The following is a 20,856-nucleotide window of genomic DNA, read 5'->3' as shown; positions in this document are numbered from 1 at the left end:
AGATCACTCTCTCTTCTATCTCAATCTCTCTCTACCACAAAAACGTCGTGGGATAGTATCGGCATACAAAAGCATGTGACGATTGATTGGCCTGCAGCAGCGTCATCATCATGCACATACCATCATCGTGAACCAAAAAAAAAACCAAAAAAAAAAAAAAAAAAAAAAATTCACCTNATCCAAAAAAAAAAAAAAAAAAGAAAATTCACCTCTCGAGGGGGCAGCACGCAACAATGAATAACCGCGGAAAAATTCCCGATTTTCTTGGCAATATTTCAGATTTCTGAACAAGAGCAGATCTCAAGCGGCCTTGAACAGCAGCAACAACTCGACGGATTCTCGCAACAATCAACCGAGCAGCAATCTCAGCAGCAGACACGATCGCGAAATCCCGGAGCCGCTGGACCTGAGCAGCAGCAGCGGCGCCAGCAACCAGCAGGACTCGAGCATGTCGCCGAGGTCGCGCTACGCGGCGATCAAGGAGAGGCGCCAGCGCCTGGCGAGATCGCGCAGCAGCCACAACTTCGGTGGCGAGGACCTGGACATAGAGGAGGACCCGCCCTCGCCGACGACCCAGTCCCCGAACGCCTATCTGGCGGCCAAGTACGGCGTGGGCTCGGAGCTGGCGAGGTCGCGCAGCACCCATGCGCTCAAGTCGCGGGAGGCCAGTCCAGATCGCGATCGTCCCGGCGCCGAGAAAGACGGCGCCGCGCTCAGCTCATGGGCCAGATATCTCAAAAACAAGTACGGTAACCGCTCCTCCGCCAAAGACAAAGAACCGCCCTCGACAGCCTCGTCCATGCCATCGTCAAGGTAACGTACCGCGACGAGACTTTTCTCTCTCTCGTCTTCTATACTGACAATTTTATAAAATGTATATACGGTATACTTTGATCCTGAAATACGCAAATTTTGATAGTACTTTATGCGACAGCGAAGCAGAGCATTATACAATAATACGATTCACCCTGTTACTCAATCAAAACTACACTACCTAGATAAATTGGAGTTAGTTTTTGTGTCTCAAGCATAGTTGAATTAAAGGTCGGGGTATGGTTTTAATTTTTTTCTTCTCTTTTCTTCGTTCAAGGAAAGATCTATTTATTATAATAATAAGAATTAAATTTTGTATGGTTTAGATAATAATTATTAATTTATTGAGAAAGAGGAAAACTACTCTAGTAGAAGTGCTCAACATTAAAAATGGCCTAATAACTAAATAATCACTACTCTAAATTTTTTAAAAACATTATTTGACATATTTTTGGCAAGTTTTCTGCTACAATGATGTTGCATATATTAAGCACATTTTAAATGATCTAATTTCCAACCACTTCAAATACGATAATATTACTTCAAGCCTTCACCACTAGATGGCAAAAATTTTTATTTTTAAATCTGCAAGTTGCAAAGTAAAAATAAATGTATAAATCAAGCACAGGTATGATGATATGATCTATTACTGGTATGTTCATATCATGTCATTGAAAAAACGTGGAAAATTATGGACATTAAATGTTGGAAAGACGTTTAATTTTTGTAAGTTTATGATATTTAGTCTCAATGACCATGAAACTTCTTTTTCTAAAAAATAGCCATAAAATGTTATGCATTTCTACAATGGGTAGCAAAGTGAAACCAAATTTCTACCTTTAATCCAGATATATTTAGACCAAAACTGAGTCTGATCTTAATTTCTATTTTAGACTGAAATCCGTTTTAATTAAAAGAGTATATATACAATTGTATACTTCCGAATCTGACTTATCGTTTTATCATGTAGTAATTGTTACACGATTATTTATTGAATCTAGGATAAAATCGAATGTCGTATAATCTTAGTACAAATTCTCAATGATTCATCATTTGTAGCGAATCTAACCTAGTATTTTTATCCCTTTTTTCAGACGCTATAGATATTGATTATCGTAAGACACCGTTCAAGTTCAATACTGTGATCAAGCATGATGTTTATAAAAAAACAATTTCCACTGTAAATCTGACAACTCAAACTCATGTTGTTGAAGTATAAGTCAATTGTTATCCTATTAAAGTTGTATTCGAAATAAATTTTGACAAGAATATTCGCAGTAATTTAATTATGCTACAAATACTTTTTTCTAATTTGTTTAACTTCGTTTTAACACAATTACTAATATTTGAGTCAGATTAGAAGTAATTCTGAAAAATATAATCAAATTTTCTTAACTCAACGCAAGCATTAAAAAAAAAATTACTGCTTAAAAAAAACAGCATTAGCTTTTTACTTTTGACTAAATTATAAATGGTAATAAATTGAATCGCAGTTGTATGTAAATAGACTGCAAACATAGATTTATTTTTTCATTAATCATCGTAATTTTATTAATATTTTTAAAATGTAAAAAAATCATACATAATCAACATTCAAATCAGTTTCTGATGTCATTTCAGTGAAATTGTTTAAAAGAAATAACAAACTATTTATATACGAACGAAACGCAATAACAACAGAATACTTATACCAATTAAAACAACATTTCTACTTCACGACGATTTTTTAAGCATTTTTTGTTGAACAATCAAACTATGTATTGAATTTTGCTTTTTTCAAAGCGGCTCAAAACGTCCGCAAATTGAACTAAAACACATTTTTATTTCGTTTTTAGACGCGTGGAAGATAAAATCAGTGCCTTATCTAATTTATTGAAAGAAAATAAGTATCGTGTGGGCGGGTAAGAAAAATTCCCTCTTGTATGTCAGTGATGAAAAATGATTTTTTTCCGAAGTTCCTACCATAATAATGATTTTTTTCATCAACATTGAACATCTTACCTGTTGTAGTTAACCATAAGGTTGCTTTTCTCTTGAAAGGGCCACCTTCAACTTGTATATAATTGATGATAAAGGTGCATGATTTTTGGGTAGATTAGAAGTGCACTTAAAATCCCATCATTTTTAGATACATTTCGAAATTATTGAGAAAATGTTCAACTGACAAATAATAGTCATTTTTGTAATAATCGTTTTAATTTTCATTTTATAAAAAAAAATATGTTCATCCCCTTTCAAACTAAAATGATATAAATATGTCGATTCGTCGTGTGTATTTAATACTCATCGAGGTTTTTTAAACTAAAAACAGTGATCATATGTAGAAAAATTGAATAATCTTTCCATTGACATTTAATATGCTCCTTGCAGTCATATGAAAGATACCAAAAATGAGTTTTTATTTTTTTCTAGACGATTGGGAGATAAACTCAATGGTGCATCTAATTCATTGAATGAAAACAAATATCACGTGGGGTAAGAATCTGACCCCCCAAAAATCCCCGTTTACAGATTTATTGCATTTGAGACACGAAAGCTTTATTGATCATTGCAATTTTTAATTGCTGCAACCTTGTGCTGTAATCCCCTTATACCCTCCATTCAAAGAAGTAATGAAAAACTTCGACTGAATAATTGTTCTAAAATAGCAATAGCAAAGAAATGAAATGCAGCAAAAATAATTTTGCCCCGCAGCTTGTGAGCACGAATGCCTACCTGTAAATATCGCGATAAAGATCTCCATGCATATAATTTAGATTTTACAATTGAATAATGCGTGTATAATTGTCATGTGTATATATTAGTTGTAAATATAGTTTGATAATAATAACTTTAAGTATTTCATTTTTATTTTACTTTAACATATTACGTAAAGGTGTGTACCGCTGTAAATTAAAAAAAAAACATCCCAATGTCGGGGTAAGAGACAACCATCATGCTCACGTGAAAAATATGAATTTTTTTTTGTAGCAGCAGCGCAAGTTCGGCCTCACGAAGACTATCCTTAGGGCTACCTCTGAGACACAACGCAGGACAAGCCTCCTTCGAATCTTCTGACGACGATCAAAAAAACCCGTCAGGCTCCCCCACGTCCCCTACAGCAGCTCCCGCTATACCCGCGGCAGCAGGTTCCTCCACTAGGTGAGCACGATCTTTTTTTTTTTTGTTTACATTATTGGAGAAAAATAAATAAAAAAATAACAAATATGCATCGAACGCGCGTGACAAAATGATTTCCGAACGACGCGGCGATTATAAAAATGAAAAATAGGGAACGAGACGTCACGCCGCAGACACGAAAAAACATGTGATTTTTCGTGCGCGCGGGTATATAGGTAGCGGCACAGCACAGCACGGCGGTTATGAGAATTCGGCGTATTGTAGAAGCAAATATCAAATCTGAAATCTAATCTTGACGTAAAGACTATTCGCCGAGCCAAATGGATTTCTGCTTAGATAGCACGAAATAAACTCTTCGTTTTCCCTCCGCCGCCGCCACCGCTCAACGTGCAGCTTACGCGCTACGTCGAGAGGAGTATGGTATAAGAGAGAGGAAAAAAAGTGTATACCAGTACCCGCGCGCGCGTTGAAGTAGTACAGAGACACGATGACGTCAGAGCCTTTTTTCTGCGATTCTCTCTCTCTCTTTCTTATTTTCTCTCGTTCTTCATCCGATAGGAGTGAAAGAGAGACCTTTTTGGATCGCGGGCTCGGTGCCAAAATTTCTGCAGCTCCGACGACGACGACGACTATAGCTCCGGGGAAAGCAGCTCTGCCGCCGCTGCCTCGCGTTCATATTTGACGGTTGCGCGCGTGCAAAGCTTTTCCCACTTTGATGTATTTTCGAAAAGAAAAAAAAAAAAAATTTTTTTTTTTATACACCCGATCCTTTTGGCTTTTTTCAACTATGTAATATAATGAGAATGCGTTGTTTATTTTTTGTTGTTGAAACCACACAGGGGGAAGTACCTGCTGAAGCAACGGCAGCTGTTTAAATTTGGGATGCGGGGGAGCGAGGCCGGATGTTTTACGTGGCCGAGAGGTCTCGCGGTCGGCCCCGACAACTCCATCGTCGTGGCCGACAGCTCGAACCATCGCGTTCAAGTGAGTACATGCCTGCAATAACGTACGATGACTCTGCACCTCTTCTTTATACTCACATTGTTTTTTTCAGGTCTTCGACGGCAAAGGCAACTTTGTGAGGGAGTTCGGTTCGTATGGCAGCGCGGAGGGCGAATTCGATTGTTTGGCCGGCGTGGCCGTGAACCGAATCGGCCAGTTCATCATAGCCGACCGCTACAATCACCGTATACAAGTGTTCGACCCGTCGGGCCGCTTCCTGCGGGCCTTCGGCTTTCAGGGCTCGGCCGACGGCCGCTTCAATTATCCCTGGGGCATCACCACCGACGCACTGGGCTTCATTTACGTCTGCGACAAGGAGAACCATCGGGTACAGGTGTTCCAGTCGGACGGCACGTTCGTCGGCAAGTTCGGCAGCTGCGGCTCGGGCCGCGGCCAGCTCGAGCATCCGCACTACATCGCGGTCAGCAGCACGAATCGCGTCATCGTCAGCGACAGCAACAATCATCGGGTGCAGATATTCGACGTGAACGGCCAGGTGCTCAAGGCCTTCGGCAGCGAGGGCTCGGACGAGGGACAGTTCAAGTTTCCGCGCGGCGTCGCGGTCGACGATCAGGGCTTCATCGTCGTGGCGGACTCGGGCAACAATCGCGTGCAGATCTTCACGCCCGAGGGCGCCTTCCTCAAGGCCTTCGGCAACTGGGGCTGCGGCGACGGCGAGTTCAAGGGCCTCGAGGGCGTAGCCGTCACCTCGGCCGGCAACATCGTCGTCTGCGATCGCGAGAATCATCGCGTGCAGATATTCTGATGACGATGACGATGATGATGATGATGACGCGCGTACACACACACCTGCACAGCTTTTTTTCGTCGTTACGACAAAACTTGTTGAATCTTTTTATTGTAAATTTTCTAATCAACAACGTTATCTTTTCTTCGCCTCAACGAGCCACGTTCATTGCGCTCTCGTATTCTCAGTTGTTTGTTCTCGTCGAGGCGAGCGAAAAAGATTCGCGAAATTTTCTAATTGATCAAGATCGTTGAATTATTTTAATCGGATTGTTCTTTTTTTCTTATCATTACGCAACACAAAAAAAAAACTCGATCGATATCCATATAACTCGTAATCGAACAAAAAAGATTTCAGGGATTTTCACTTTCTTTATAAAAGCTGTGGCCCGATGTAGAATTCTTGGCTTTTCATCGTGAAGGAGAATTAAATTCGAGTGTCAATCCGTCTGATCTCTTGATTATGCTCTTATTTATTGGTACGAGTTGTATGCTTGTAAAACATAATTAGACAAATAGGAAATAAAATTTATACACTGAGTGTCTGTCGTTCGAATTATAATTTATAATTTATATCGTTGTGAATTTTCAAAAGTATCAATTTACGGTATGTGGTATGTGCAATTTATATATTGAACAAAACAAGAAAACAGGATAATCAAAGTGCGCCGAGTTCACATTACTTTATGAACTATATAGTGAAAATAATATAAAAGATACGAAGAACACATTTTTATTTTTACTTTTGAAAAATGACGACACACAACATTTGTACTGTTTGTATGCTTCGAATAAATCATTAATGAAAACATTTTCAACTGACAATTTTTCTTGTTATTTTCTCACGAACCGAGTCGCTATTATAATACAATCACCGTATAATTATTCGCGGTACATATACGTAATAATAAGAGACGAGGGCGGGGACGGGGTTCGTAATAAGCATATTTAATGAACTTGTCAATAGAAGCTATAAGTCAATAAATATATATAATTTATTAAATGCAATGATGAAATGGTGTAACAATGGGGGGGCACCAGATGCCTTGGTGTGAGTCTGTAGAACACGATCGTCACACAAACTTATTACAATGCATGGTAATTAATCATAATGCTATATTATAATCGGTAAAAAGAAACGGGCGCGCGGGGCCGTAGGTTAATTGGCTCGCGCGCACCCCCGCAATATGTGGTATCCACAATACCCCCTTATTAGAAATATGTAGATAAAATATTTTCATTATTTACATTAGTTGAACGTTTAGTCATCGAGTACATAAATAAATCATGATACACGCAATGATTTTACTTTTTTTACTTGTTCTTTTTTTCTGCTGTGTTTTTTTTTTGCTTCTTGAACGCAACGACGAATTCGCAAATAATTCATAAATCGATAAGATTTGTAATAAATTTTTCATCCTCCCAAACAACTTTGGAACGTATCCTTCTTTAACATTTAAAATTTTAGAAGAAGAGAATATAAACTTCGATATATTTGTATTTTTCGAATAACAAAAGAATTTTTTCTTCTATACACTTTATGCGTACCTCGACACGCAGTCTAAGCTTCACATCGATCTTCGATTGATAGATTTTAAATCAATTACAATAAATCACTGAAATAATTGTTGTATTCACCATAGAACTGGATATCGGAATTTTACCATTCGAAGGAATTCCTTTCTCAGTTTCTAATTTTTCAATATATAATAGAGAATTGAAATCAATCCGAAGAGATTAAGTCAAGTGAGAAAAAATGAAGTGCCGAAATAATCGAGTACAAAAATGATCGCTTAGTTTTATCATTCATCCCCATTGATATTACCTAAAAGCTTATAATTTATTACGTAGAAAAGTCGTTGAATATGAAAAAATTACATGTTCAGAATAAAATTTTTTCAACGTACATTGGTTCCACCTTAAAGAGATATTTTCTTAAATCTAAAACTTAGTCGAAAACATTTCAACGGTTTTCCTTATTTTTTTTTTTTTTCTTTAATCATTATGAGTATTGAACGGATGATTCAAAATCTTTTATAGACGTCAGACACAAGCGGACGGACAAGTAGATGATATAATAAGTGTTAACTATCCATTTTTATTTTATCCATTTCGTTTAACTTTTTTTTGTATTAAAATCTTTTATGTTTGTTATTTTTAATATTTCATGACCTTTTAATGCCCTACAGAAGAAAAATTCTGCTACTGTAGCAAAAAATTAGTATTTATTAAGATTGTTTTAGCAGAAATTTTTCAATTGCAGGGATACATACTTTTGGATGGTTAAGCTTATTCGAGTACTCGACGAATTCGGCACTTCTAGCGCAATAATAGGGCTCGAATGTTTAAGTTATAATTTACTAATATCTTTCGATGACACCACTTTTCGTTTGCAAATCTTTGAAAACTTTAATTAAGTTAATTAATTCGTATCATCGATTTCTAGGATATTTTATTATATTTCTTTTCGTGAGCGCTACATGTTTGTTTTTGCAATTCTATCAAGTTACGTTCGAAATATTGAAATATATGTTTTATAGAATTATTAATCATCTTTGCCTAATGATTTTTTATTGATTAACAAAATTTATAATTTTATAATTTTTTTTGATAAAAGAATCCTGACTTGCCTCCATACTTTCTCGAATAAACAAGCAAATTTCAGAATCTTATAAGTACTAGTCATTTTTTACGTATGTTTCGTGAATTCGAGCTGCTTTATGAATTATGCTTCATTTTTACAGAGCAAAAATCGGACTAAATGGTAGCAATTAGGCTATGCATCTTCTACGTATTAGCAGATCATCTTTGATAACCCTCTGAGTGAAAATTCTTCCTTTAGTTCTCAAAGAGTCAAGAATATTGAATTTCCGAGTTATGGATTTCGATTCGGCATGTATTTTTCTATTTTAATTTCGAGTTTGATTTAATAAACGGAAATCTTTAGTAAGCATACGAAGGCTCACGGGTCTCTGTTTGAAAATCATTAACTTAATGGTGCCGATTCAAAATCTTTGGATATTCCAAAAACTTCAAGTCAATATCACCGAAATTCATAAAGCGGAAATCCTATATTAATAATACTTTTTGAAATATTTAAGAAAATTTTAAGAAAAACATTACAATCTCTGGAAGTTTATTAATTTAAAACTCTTCTTTTATCGACCTAAATTTAAGGTCATAAACGAACATTCTCATGCTCATTGTCCTCCAAAATATCATTCTGAATTGTTGTACATTTTTTTTATTCTTTCATTCAAATTTGGAAAAAAGTAATAATAGATTTTTTTTTAACAGTACTCGCCATGCAATTCATACTATTCAACTTATTCTACTCATGGCTTTATTTATGATCAAAAAATACTTGTTTGGATTTGTGAATATTGGTTGCTTTGGCAATCATAAACATGATTTTTTGTATTCAAATAGTGTTATAATTATCTAACGATACAAATCTTATAGATAGAGCTGTCCAAGGTCGCAAATTTTTTTTTATAATCAAAATTTGATTGTCATCTATTCAAAACTGTTTATTATATATTTTTTATGATTGAGCTTTATCGATTATTTAATTGTCTATTCATTATTTGAAGGAAAATTCTCGACCGATTGAACAGCTCCTAGAGAGAAAAGGTTATTTAATCGATTTGATCAATAAAGTTCATAATCGTAGATTTTATCAATTCATTAGTATTTTTAAGTTATGGTGTTTTTTGAATTATCATTAAATAGTATTAAATTCGTTTCGTGGCTTCCACGTAAAGTTAATCCTCGTCTATAATTTTTTCGTCGTCCAAGATTATTTGCTCTAAAATAATGTTTCATAGTGTTTATGTGTTACCTCGATCGACGGAGCAGCTTTAAAAAAATGTAGAGCAAATTATCAATAGGGTAAAATCGTCAGACTCGGTAGCATGAAAATGCTCGTTGAAATTGATCCTCGCGCGATCCATATACGGCACATTGCAAAAGTCCAGGCTCTTTGTCCATTACCATTAACATCCGTTTCTTTATGTTTACTGACCAAGTAAAGAATTCACGGAGGCGAATAAAAAAGTTCAATTTCTTAATTTATCGAGATGGGTGCAAATTTAATGACCGCAAAAAACGAGTAGCCTATGCCAATAAAAATAATGCACCTCGCCCATTGCCAAAAATGTCGGCGAATGATTGAATCGCTGCCAGATTGGCTTTATCTTTGTTAAACCGGAGTTACATTTCGAGAGGCAAATTATGCGATTTCGTTAGAAAAATTATTTCATCTCGACTGAATGCAGATTTTTAAGTGAAAAAAAAGAAGGAAGAGCAAAAAAATTCGGTAGTCATAACGAGAGAAAGACTAAAGTATATATGTACAAGTTGAATTTTTGTAAGGAAGAAAATCCTGCAGTAAGCACCTATGCCCCAACTATTTATACACTTCACTCCGATCCTTAAATCTTTTTCTTGCGTTTCTCAATCGATCAAGATGTTCCGGGGTATAAAAACTCGACAGCGAGAACGAACATATTTGGAAATACTTTCTTGGATCACTATGAGATTTATCACAATGTAAATTATCATGTTTTTTTTTTTGTATTATTTCTTAAGAACCAACAGGAACGCAGGGCTTTTTTCGGCTTATACATTAATTGTGCCAAACTTTTCAATCTTCATTTTTTATCCGTTTTTTTTTTTGACGTTCGAGCACGCATGCCAGAAATAATTTTCTTCAAGTTTCGCTCATTCGTTTTCATCCATCTGTACAATTTGTATAAGGTCGAGACTGCTGTACAATATTGCATACCGTCAAATCCGTAGGCACAGCGAGATAAAAGCGGTATAGGTGCAAGTCACAGGATATATAAATTCTCGAAACCGACTTACTTTCAAAAACCCTTTCGAAGCAACTTCTGGAAAAAATCGTTCCGTCGCAGATTTGACGGCGCGGCAGAGTTAATTATTATTATTATTATTATTTATACGCTAATGACAAAATCTTAGCCACCCCCCTTTTCCACCTGTCAATCTTAGCTCGTGTACGTATTTAGTGAATGAATAATTTTTATTTATTTTTTTTTTAATTTTAATTGGAAAAAGGCCTTCCTCGTTGATATTTTCGTTCTCTTTATCATTTTTCTAGCATTTTGTATGTAAGCGGGAAAAATCGAAGAAGATATCGAAAAAATCGAAAGTCTATTGCATTAACTATTTTTCTCCTCGTTTCTTTATCAAGAATCTATATATAATAATATATTTATTTAAAAATTTGTCTTTCCTAATGATATATGTATGCGCTTCCCAGGCATACCTCTTCAGGCGCGCTTTTTCTCATGCATACACACGCTCGTACACGCACACATATACGCGCTTGCGCATACATATTTTTACACTGTATTTATAATAGATAGATAGATAGATTCTTTGTCAATTGCAAAAATATCTAGAATAGCTTGGAATCTTCGCTTCAGACGAGGCTGCGCGTTCCTATGAATTTATAAATTTGTTCTATTCGTATGTTTAAACTTCTTATAGAAATATGAAAGCTCGTTACTCTATAACACATTACAAATATGTTTTTGTAAAGTCTTTGCTATTTATTCACAATTGTCTATGTTTAATATTACTTCATTCGTAATAATTTTATTTTAAGTAACTATTGTTTAAGAAAAAGATCAAAGAGATTCGGTTATATAAGAATTATATTGGAAAAAATTTTTTATGGAATTCTTATGCAGTTCATTGGAGATTTAGCTATATATATAATATTCTTATTATTTTTTTTTCTTCTTTCAAATGAACCCTTGGAGTATTTAGATGATGAAAAATTCCGAAGCTGTAAAACTCATACTACTTGAATCGCCTCTTGGATGCGAGTTTTTAATTATTTTTCTCTCCTCTCGAAAGGTTTTCGATTATCCTTAAATAATCCTAGTTATTCTCGTTATCGTAATGATATATCAAAGACCGTCGCGGTACACGCCGCGCGCGGTTATTTACCGCCTTGGGATATTTTAATTTTTTTATTCATTTATTTTTTTCGCTACGCGCCTCGTTTCGCAAATATTCAAAAGAGCAAATGTATACATATGTGTTAGTATCACGTGAAAAAGTATCCTAAAAGTGAATCATTGTTATTATTATTATTTATTTTTTTTGTCTACGACATTAATTGGTGCTTTGCGCCGCGCCATTATAATTACCTTTCTCCCGTGTAAATATCACAAACGCACCGAGGAAATATTTCGAAGCGCTCGGCAAATTGAAAAAAAAATTCGAAAAAGATGTGTCTGTGGGTGTCTGTGTATGTATTGCACCAATCGTTACATTTAGCTTCACGCGCTGCGCGGGGCATCGATGAAATCTCGATTCGTCGTTGGCTGCGGCGCGCGCGCGAGTTCGAATTTTATATCTTTATACGAACGCGAGCTTTAAAACACTGTGGCGCGATTTAAATCATTCGGAATCGGTTTGTTCTCTCGCTCTCGCGCACGAGGAAAAGGCCATAATATTGAAACTTATTTCTGTTTGGCTCCTCTCGAGCGAACTTTATATTACCTCGTTCGTCTTCTTTTGTTCGCGCCCGAGATATCTCGTGGTACGTACATGTATTATACGCGCGATGCCCCGGAATATACAAAAAAAAAAGTCAATCTATCTAAGATTGGTATAAGGTATGTATGTACTTATTTACCGATTTGCGTTGCAGAGTGCACCGTATTGGTGTATGTGTATAAGTGTCTGTGTGTGTGTAGCACCAATTACCTTTTATTTCGAAGCCGTAATTTATACGGGATAGAACTGATACTTGGACTTCGCGACCGAGTTCGCTTCTTCTATCTTATAAACCGAGCATGTGTAAAGTCCATTTCCAGCGACTTATATGGCAGCCGCGTACATATATTTCTTCTGAATTTTCTGAATTACGTCGAGGTCGCGGACTTGCCTTTCAACGCACCTATTCGTCATCGGTATCGAGCTTGCATTGGGTTTGTTATTATATTCGATCGAGACAAATTCACGTTTATATGTATGGACGATTTTGTTCGAACTGACTCTCTGCTGGTCATCCTGCGATATTGAACGTGTCTTCGTATAAAAATAGAAACAATAGCGTCGATCGAACCAACTTTCGCCCTCTGGAGGAAAACTTCCTAGAAAAGTCAGTTCGATTTTCAACGTTTTTTTTATGATTAAAATATTCATTTATTATATTGTGTTTGTGTGTGTATGTGTTTGTGTGAGTGTAATTGTGACGCGTACAATTGAACTACGACTGAATTATCGTCCTTAGATTTTTTTCATTTCCCCCCTTCTTCGTTATACGTACGTAATCGGGTTTTATATCCAAGCCGATCATATGCGTTACGCACAAAAGCCTACATGATAATGAACACGATGATATCCGCTAGATAACGATAATAATGAAATTACTTGATGTAATGTTGTATATATTTGCTCGATTAAGCACGCCTCGAACACGTCAGTCAAAGCCGTCGCGCTGCAGCTGGACTTTTATTTTTTTTAAAAAAACGTCGTTCATTTTATTTATTTATTGTATTTTTTTTTCGTGACGTTTCGATTCCTCCGCCTTGGCAAAGAACTTCGCATATAATTCTCGAATGACTCAACAATCGACTCTCGTAATACAGCCGCCTTATACCGGATAACGGTTGATTTAGAAACTAATCTCTACGGTTTTATATTGCACTCGGGACTGCCGCTGCACACCTTTTCGCGCGCGCACACACGCGAGCTGAGAGTAAAAACCCAACGCGGTTAACAAGTGATTTACCGTATATATATTACAATTGCTTTTCTTTTTTTTTAAGTTTTAACAGACGAATAAACATTATATGTACAAGCGAAATATAAAAAAAAAACGAATATTTATCTACTAGAGACGTGGATTTGTATCGCAGAGCTGCTTCTAGCATTATATTGTAAAATTTTAACCGCGGATCAACGATCCGCAAATAAACGAGCGCGCTCGAGTCGGTGATTTTTTAATCGCCATCTACAGTCTTCAACTTTGATTTTTATACATATTTATATATAATGCCGACGCGCAATTTCGCGTCGATTAAAATTTTTTCTCATTTTAAAAATGGGCTGCGACGGAGACAGAGATAGTCGTGGTAGTTGCGCTTCCGCGAAAAGCGAATGTTTGGAAAAAACGCATCCGAAACTGCTGCGAAAAAGGTATGGTTAAAATTTACTCTACTCTACCCTATCGAATTATTGTATATCAATTATTATTGTGGTTGTTACATAGTAATTGTTGTTGTCCTTGTGTTGTTCTTATTATCATTTTTCAATTATCTATCCAAGTCGTCTATATAATATCTCGAACTACGGTACCTACGCAATCGTTATAGGATCACCGTTACCTAGGAGTAAAAGCGAATTTCATTATTATTATTATTTTTTTTATTCTTACGAACGTGTCTCGGAGAGTCGGAGCGCGCGGGTGCAGAGAGAGAGTTGGATTATTAATATTATAACGTGTCGTTACGCACGCGGGAATGCTGCTATACATACGACGCGGCGGCGGCGGCGGCGGCTAACAATATATTTCGGCAGGTCCGCTTTAAATTTTTCAGGTACTCGATTACGCTGCTTTTGTGTTTTATACGTGTATATATATCCGATCGGCCGCATTACCGAGCGTATCGGGTATATATATACCATAAAGAAAAGCTTTTCTTATGTGACCCCCCCCGTCTACCCTACCCTACTACTCGGAGCTCCTCGTGTGCACCGCACCTTATCTTCATATATATATTACGAGAGAAATTGTAATTAATAACGAATTACGTATAGCACTTTATTCAGATCGCGTTAGTATAAAAAATTTTTTCACTAAGCAGAGGTGTATTTTTTTTTCTCGCGTACTCTCGCTTTTTTACTCCGGAGAGAGAGGCTCGAGCGAAGTTCCTTTCGTAATATATAATATATATATATCGCGGAGAGCGAGATCGAAAGAGAGAGCGAAATTTGCTCCTTTTCAGCGCGGCACACGGTAGTATAAAGAGATTTTAATTAAGTAAGGGATAAAAAGTTTACGAGGCCTATAGTTGGAAGGGGATTTGTTGATCTACGTACGTCAACGTCACGCGGGGGTATGTAGGTAGTAGTATTAGTAGTAGTAGTAGTTAGTCAAGGAAGAAATTTTTTTATTTTTATCTTTTCGGTGAATTAGTTTTCCGAAAAATTTCAAAGTAGAAAATTGCCCTAGCGATTACGTAATTGTGTGTGTGAGTTATTGTTAATTTTTTTTTTGTTCTCATATGAATCTATAGAAATTTATAATCGTATTATTTTATTTATTTATTTTTTCTTACGTAATAATTAAAGAGATGCGAAAAGTAATTAACCGTTTTCTCGATTATTCTTTGGTTTTTTCTTATATTTTGGCTTTGGTGTTTTCGTTTCACTTCTTCTTCTTCTTCTTCGTGCTTCAAACGGCAGTCTGACTGCGCAGAGTCGGCGACAGCTCGAACATGCTCGATTGCTGATGATGATGAACCAGATGCTGCTGTTGTTGCTGCTGCTGTTGATGATGACGTAGGTGCTGATGTTGATGTTGATGTTGATGCTGCGTAGGCGTAAGCTGCTGCTGTAGGCTCGACTGACAGTCGACTAGTAGGTCATCTCGGGACACGGGTCGACTGCCAGACCGACACCTGGGCTAGATGAGCGCCAGCTTGGGTGGACAGCAGCCACCCTGGAAGTGTCCGGCTCCGCCGGTTGGCTCGCGCTCTCGCTTGCGACGGCTCTGGCGCTCTGCAGTCTGCAAAGACGCACGACGGGGGGCGGCGTCGAGAAGCAGAGAAAACGACTTTTGTATTATGGTACAGGCATACCTCCTTACACGCGGTTTACCCTTATACGCGGATTGCCAAATGCGACGATGTCTCGTTATACGCGGATAAGTTTACGTTATACGCGGTTCAAGACGGTCGAAAATTTCTAAAACTCCAATAAAAAAAAAAGAAAAGTTATGAATTTGGCTGAAAAATTGAAAATTCTAAATTTAATCAGAGAAGGGGAGTGTATTGCTACTATTGCTACGAGCTTTGAGGTCAATTCGACGCTGTTAAGGAAGAGTAGCACGTTTCTATACATTTTTAAATGTAAACGTGCTAGTCTTCCTTAACAGCGTCGAATTAGTCGACTATTCGAACTCTGTAGATTTTTATATTGATATATTTATGTAAAATAAAAAGTCTCTATTAAAGATTCGATTTTTCTCTCATTATACGCGGATTTCGTTGTACGCGGAACTTTTCCGGAACGTAACCCCCGCGTATAACGAGGTACGTCTGTATACGATAATTTCGGTAGTTCGTAACGCAGCCGCTACGAGGCGACGCGAGGCACGCGCCGCGAACGCGCGGACAAATTCGTAAACGGTAGCGAATAAGTAACGCAATTCAAAAAAAAATTGGTACGGTATTTTTTTTTGTATGAAACAGAACGCAATTTTAAACACCACGCGATTCGTGACTTACGACTATCGACTATTATACTTCTCTATTTCTCGTCTTTCTGTTTTCCCAGGTGAAAAATATGACAAAAGATCTTAAATAAGTTCCTATACGAGATCACACATATGATCGTACACAAGATCTTGTGCAAGATCTGGCCTACGATAATCGACACAAGATCTTATATAAGTTCTTGTGTCAGATCGTATGTTAGAACTTATATGCTTTGATATTTCAGAATCCTAATGATTTACATACCTGACGGAGGAGGTGTACCAAGAATTACTTTAAGATGGTTCATTAAGTAATAAAGTATGGAAATGTATATTAAATAATAACAAATTATCAGATTTTTAATCGAGGAATTATTTTATTTTTAAGTTTCAAAAATGATTACATTTTTAAGTGCAACCTAACATAGATAGGTTTATTATTAAACATTTTCTACATCTAATTGACCAAGAAAACTCTAGGTTTTTTACGAATCAACTTACAGCTGGTTTTCACAAAATACACTTAAAAAACATATTTGATCTGATGATAGTCGAAGATGAAAAATAACCTAAGAACGGGTGTAGCACCTGAAACATGAATTTTATGAAAAATTACCACTTTCTTGGTGAATTCATGTATGTGTATTTATGCATGTATTATATTAGTATTAGAATAATAAGGTTATTTTGTTTATTAACTACATTACAAATCACTTATCTTATAAAGATGCTACAATCCGGCTCTGCTGCGACACTGCTTCTGTTGCAACTGCTTCTGCTGTTTCTTCAATTTTTTCACGAAAATCACTTGCTACGGTCGACGCCACGCAGATGACAGCGTTCTATCTCTGGTCAGTGACCGATAACTACCAAACTATTCACACTAGAATATATATTCTAAACCAGTTAAAAATTGATGTGAAATATATTATTTATATTTGGAAACACTTTTAAGATCGCTGTTATGCTGTTATTGGCGTGAATAATTTGGTAATTGTCGGTTACAAACGAGAGACAGAGCGCTGCTGCGTACGGCGCACGCTAATCTGCGTGGCGTCGACCGTAGCAAGTGATTTTCGTGAAAAAATTGAAGAAACAGCAGAAGCAGTTGCAACAGAAGCAGTGTCGCAGCAGAGCCGGATTGTAGCATCTTTATAAGATAAGTGATTTGTAATGTAGTTAATAAACAAAATAACCTTATTATTCTAATACTAATATAATACATGCATAAATACACATACATGAATTCACCAAGAAAGTGGTAATTTTTCATAAAATTCATGTTTCAGGTGCTACACCCGTTCTTAGGTTATTTTTCATCTTCGACTATCATCAGATCAAATATGTTTTTTAAGTGTATTTTGTGAAAACCAGCTGTAAGTTGATTCGTAAAAAACCTAGAGTTTTCTTGGTCAATTAGATGTAGAAAATGTTTAATAATAAACCTATCTATGTTAGGTCGCACTTAAAAATGTAATCATTTTTGAAACTTGAAAATAAAATAATTCCTCGATTAAAAATCTGATAATTTGTTATTATTTAATATAAATTTCCATACTTTATTACTTAATGAACAATCTTAAAGTAATTCTTGGTACACCTCCTCCGTCAGGTATGAAAATTATTAGGATTCTTAAATATCAAAGTATATAAGTTTTAACATACGATCTGACACAAGAACTTATATAAGATCTTGTGTCGATTATCGTAGGCCAGATCTTGCACAAGATCTTGTGTACGATCATATGTGTGATCTCGTATAGGAACTTATTTAAGATCTTTTGTCATATTCTTCACCTGGGTTGGTGTATAATACGCGCGAAAGTTTTGCAGCTGCATCGTATAACAATTATTCCTCGTTCATACGGTGTATTTAGTACAGTATCCCCTATACTTTTATCGCGCGGTGATTATATGAATGGCTGTACGATGCTGATACTTACCGGTCGCGAGTCGTCCCACGACAGGCTGAGTTGCAGGGAAAAACAAAAGGAGTCATCGTTAGTTGAAACAGCGTTATTAGTATCAAAAATCACACACACTCTTACACAATGCTCAAGGTTAATAACGTTATACACAGGCACGTGCGAATCTACGATGCATATTATACGAGGGATAAGGCAAGTGGTGCTAGGATTCCAACTCGTACGCAAAGTTTGCAGACGAGCAAAGCGACTACGTAGATATTCCAACTACTATATAACGGAGACAGGAGACCGTCGGTGGGTGAAACTCACTTAATTTTTGATTGCCGCATGAACTGTTGAATTTTGCGCGCCGCCTGGTGGGCCGCCTGCTGCTGCACGGCCTGCTGTCGCGCGCTCGCGGCTACTCCGGGACGCGAGCGGTAATTCCTGTAGTTGCTCTGTATGACCATGGCGGCTTTTGTCGCTTGTCTGAAGGCACACAAGCAAACACACACATATATATAGTATTAAGCGGAGGGACACAAAGTCCTCGGTAAGCCGCGTGATTTGATTCTCAATAATACGTGGCTGTGCGAGAGCTCCTCTGACCAACTTCTCGGAGGCTCTTTAACTTTTCAACGACGATGATTTATATACACACTTTTTTTATGGATTATAAAGAGAGAACGCGCAGGACCTCTCCTTGACTTTTTTTTTACTTACTTACTTACTTACTTTCTTTCTTTCGCTCGAGCGAATTATTGCGGAACGGAGTTATTTGTAAATTCGTAAAACTTTTAATTGATTCGGAAAAAAAAGAGTGAGGTGCTCACCGGGTAATCGAAAGAATTAATAAAGTCTCTTTCGTTTTAATTTTTACGAATCGTTTCCGAATCGAAGATCGATATAGGCGTCGAGGAGTTCCCAAATCGACCTCGCGTTTATTCCTGCGTACGATCTTTTACACGCAGCTTACAAGTTTCCTCCTCCCTCCCTCCCAAAAAAAAAAAATAATTAAAATACAGCAAAATTACCCTGTCTCGGCTACATCTCCCTTCGGCGAGATGGAGAGGCGGGTCAACAAACAAAAACAAGAGGGAAAAGGACGAAAAGTTCGTTTAAGAAAACAAAAAGTACGAGCAAAAAAAAATATTGTTGAAAGTAGTACTAAAAAAGACGACGACGCGCGCGAGGCGGCCGAATTTGGCCAAGGGTTGGTCGCTCCTATAGCACAGTACAAAATGTATGTATATAAGTATATGCAAGGACTCTCTATATACAGTGTGTCTCTGCTATATACATACAGGGTCCCTATCGTCCTCCTCGCGGGTAAGAAAGAGGGAGAGAAAGAAGGAAAAGGAAGGGAGTAGTAGTAGTAGAGGAGGGCAGAGGGCAAAGAGAGAGAGAGAAAACGTATAGCTAAGCTAAAGGCAGCCAAAGTCGTATTAATTTAATGCCAGCTTAATTTCGTATTCGGTCCGTCGTATAGCGCGGCAACGGCGGCAGCGAGCAAGAAACGAAGGAAACTAAAACCCCCCTACTACTACTCTTTCTTTCCCCGGCTCGCTCCTCGGGTCGTCCTGTGCTGCTGCTGCTGCTGCAAAGTTTCCGAATTATTTACGATGGCAATTAAAAGTTCAACGCTGCCGCACGCGCGCGCCGCCGGACAGGGAGTGAGCCTTCTCCGCTGAGCTGCTGCTATACATATAGGCCTCTTGCTCTCTCTCTCGCGAGTCGTCGCACGGGACACTTTGTCTGCGGGGTAAGAAAAGAAGCTCTCACGAACGAGACGACGACGCGGCACACACGGCACGGCACACGCATAATCGTAACTTATTTCGTCAAGACGCTCTCGGTGCGGTGCCCACAAAGACGGAGAAAGAGAGAGAGACCGCGTGTCGCGAGGGACCGTCGCGAGAGCCGAGAATAACTGATGATCATAAGCTGCTATTAAGTTCCTCTCGACTTTGCCGAGTGATAATAATATCTATTATGAATGGGGGAGAGAAGGAGGAGGAAGGTACGAGGACTTGTAAGACAATGTGCCATTTGGCCCTTTCGACTCCTATCTCTTTCTCTCTTGATACTACTGTGCTATGTACGCGAGACTTTATGCGCGTTTATCTTCTGATCAGTGGCGACGCACGCACGGTATATTAAGCTCGCGCAACGACTTTCAGCAGATTTTCCACGGCACTGGAGATTTATATTACTATACACTCACGTGTGATAGGCAAACTGCTTGTGTCGCCTGTAGTACTGCTGTATGAGTACGGCCGCGTGTCGCTCGGCCTCCTCCTGCCTCTGTCTGCCCTTGTAGCTCCTGTAGGCCTTCTGTATCATGCGCGCCGCCTGGTACAGCTCGCGCTGCTCCCGATCCGACAGCGTCAGTCGCGAGAGGTCGGCCTCGCCGCCACCTCCGGATCCTTCCGAATTGCTCGTGGCGGCTATGGCCGCGCTGCCGATTATCTTGTCGGTCGAGCAGCTGCTCTGCTGCTGTTGGCTGCTACCGGAGCAACCAGTATTAGAACTACTGCCTCCGCCTCCGTCCAGCTGCAGCTGGAGAAAGTCGCAGAAGTCGTCGGTGGTCGGGGGCGGCGAGGGCGAGTCCGGCGTCAGGCAGCTGCTCGACGGCGACGAGGGACTGGCCTCGGCGTCCACGTCCGAGACCGAGGTGGCGCCGCCGCTGCAGTCGCGATACGAGTCGAACAGCTCGCCCGCGTCGATGGGCTATATAATTGACCCGGGTGGAAGAAAGAGTCGAATACGTGAATAAAAGTGTATCGCGTAGGATTTGATTCGCCT

General features: G+C 38.2%; 2 protein-coding genes across 10 annotated transcripts in view; one reads left to right on the top strand and one right to left on the bottom strand.

Annotated features, from left to right (window-relative positions):
* The window catches only part of LOC106654178 (RING finger protein nhl-1), a 37,251-nt gene extending 30,747 nt beyond the window's left edge, over nt 1–6,504 (top strand). For 5 of the 9 annotated variants that reach the window (XM_014373919.2, XM_014373918.2, XM_023458868.1 and 2 more), the window contains 6 exons: nt 280–813; nt 2,649–2,714; nt 3,226–3,288; nt 3,784–3,954; nt 4,773–4,917; nt 4,988–6,504. In XM_014373919.2, the coding sequence (XP_014229405.1) occupies nt 280–813; nt 2,649–2,714; nt 3,226–3,288; nt 3,784–3,954; nt 4,773–4,917; nt 4,988–5,701 (1,693 nt within the window). In that variant the 3' untranslated portion in view covers nt 5,702–6,504. The remainder of the gene's footprint in view (nt 1–279; nt 814–2,648; nt 2,715–3,225; nt 3,289–3,783; nt 3,955–4,772; nt 4,918–4,987) is intronic. The other 4 variants (XM_014373920.2, XM_014373921.2, XM_023458870.1 and 1 more) reach the window with 4 other exon arrangements.
* A 4,126-nt stretch (nt 6,505–10,630) lies between these two features.
* LOC106654177 (calmodulin-binding transcription activator 2) overlaps nt 10,631–20,856 on the bottom strand; it is a 66,842-nt gene continuing 56,616 nt past the window's right edge. The window contains exons 14-16 of the mRNA XM_023458871.1: nt 20,276–20,781; nt 18,382–18,540; nt 10,631–15,454 (exon numbers count right to left, since the gene is read on the bottom strand). Of these exons, the coding sequence (XP_023314639.1) occupies nt 15,304–15,454; nt 18,382–18,540; nt 20,276–20,781 (816 nt within the window). The 3' untranslated portion in view covers nt 10,631–15,303. The remainder of the gene's footprint in view (nt 15,455–18,381; nt 18,541–20,275; nt 20,782–20,856) is intronic.

Source organism: Trichogramma pretiosum, unplaced genomic scaffold (assembly GCF_000599845.2).
Source record: "Trichogramma pretiosum strain Unisexual culture from Peru unplaced genomic scaffold, Tpre_2.0 scaffold25, whole genome shotgun sequence".
NCBI lineage: Eukaryota > Metazoa > Arthropoda > Insecta > Hymenoptera > Trichogrammatidae > Trichogramma > Trichogramma pretiosum.
Note: the sequence above shows the minus strand (reverse complement) of the source record. Positions and strands in the feature narration are given on the sequence as shown.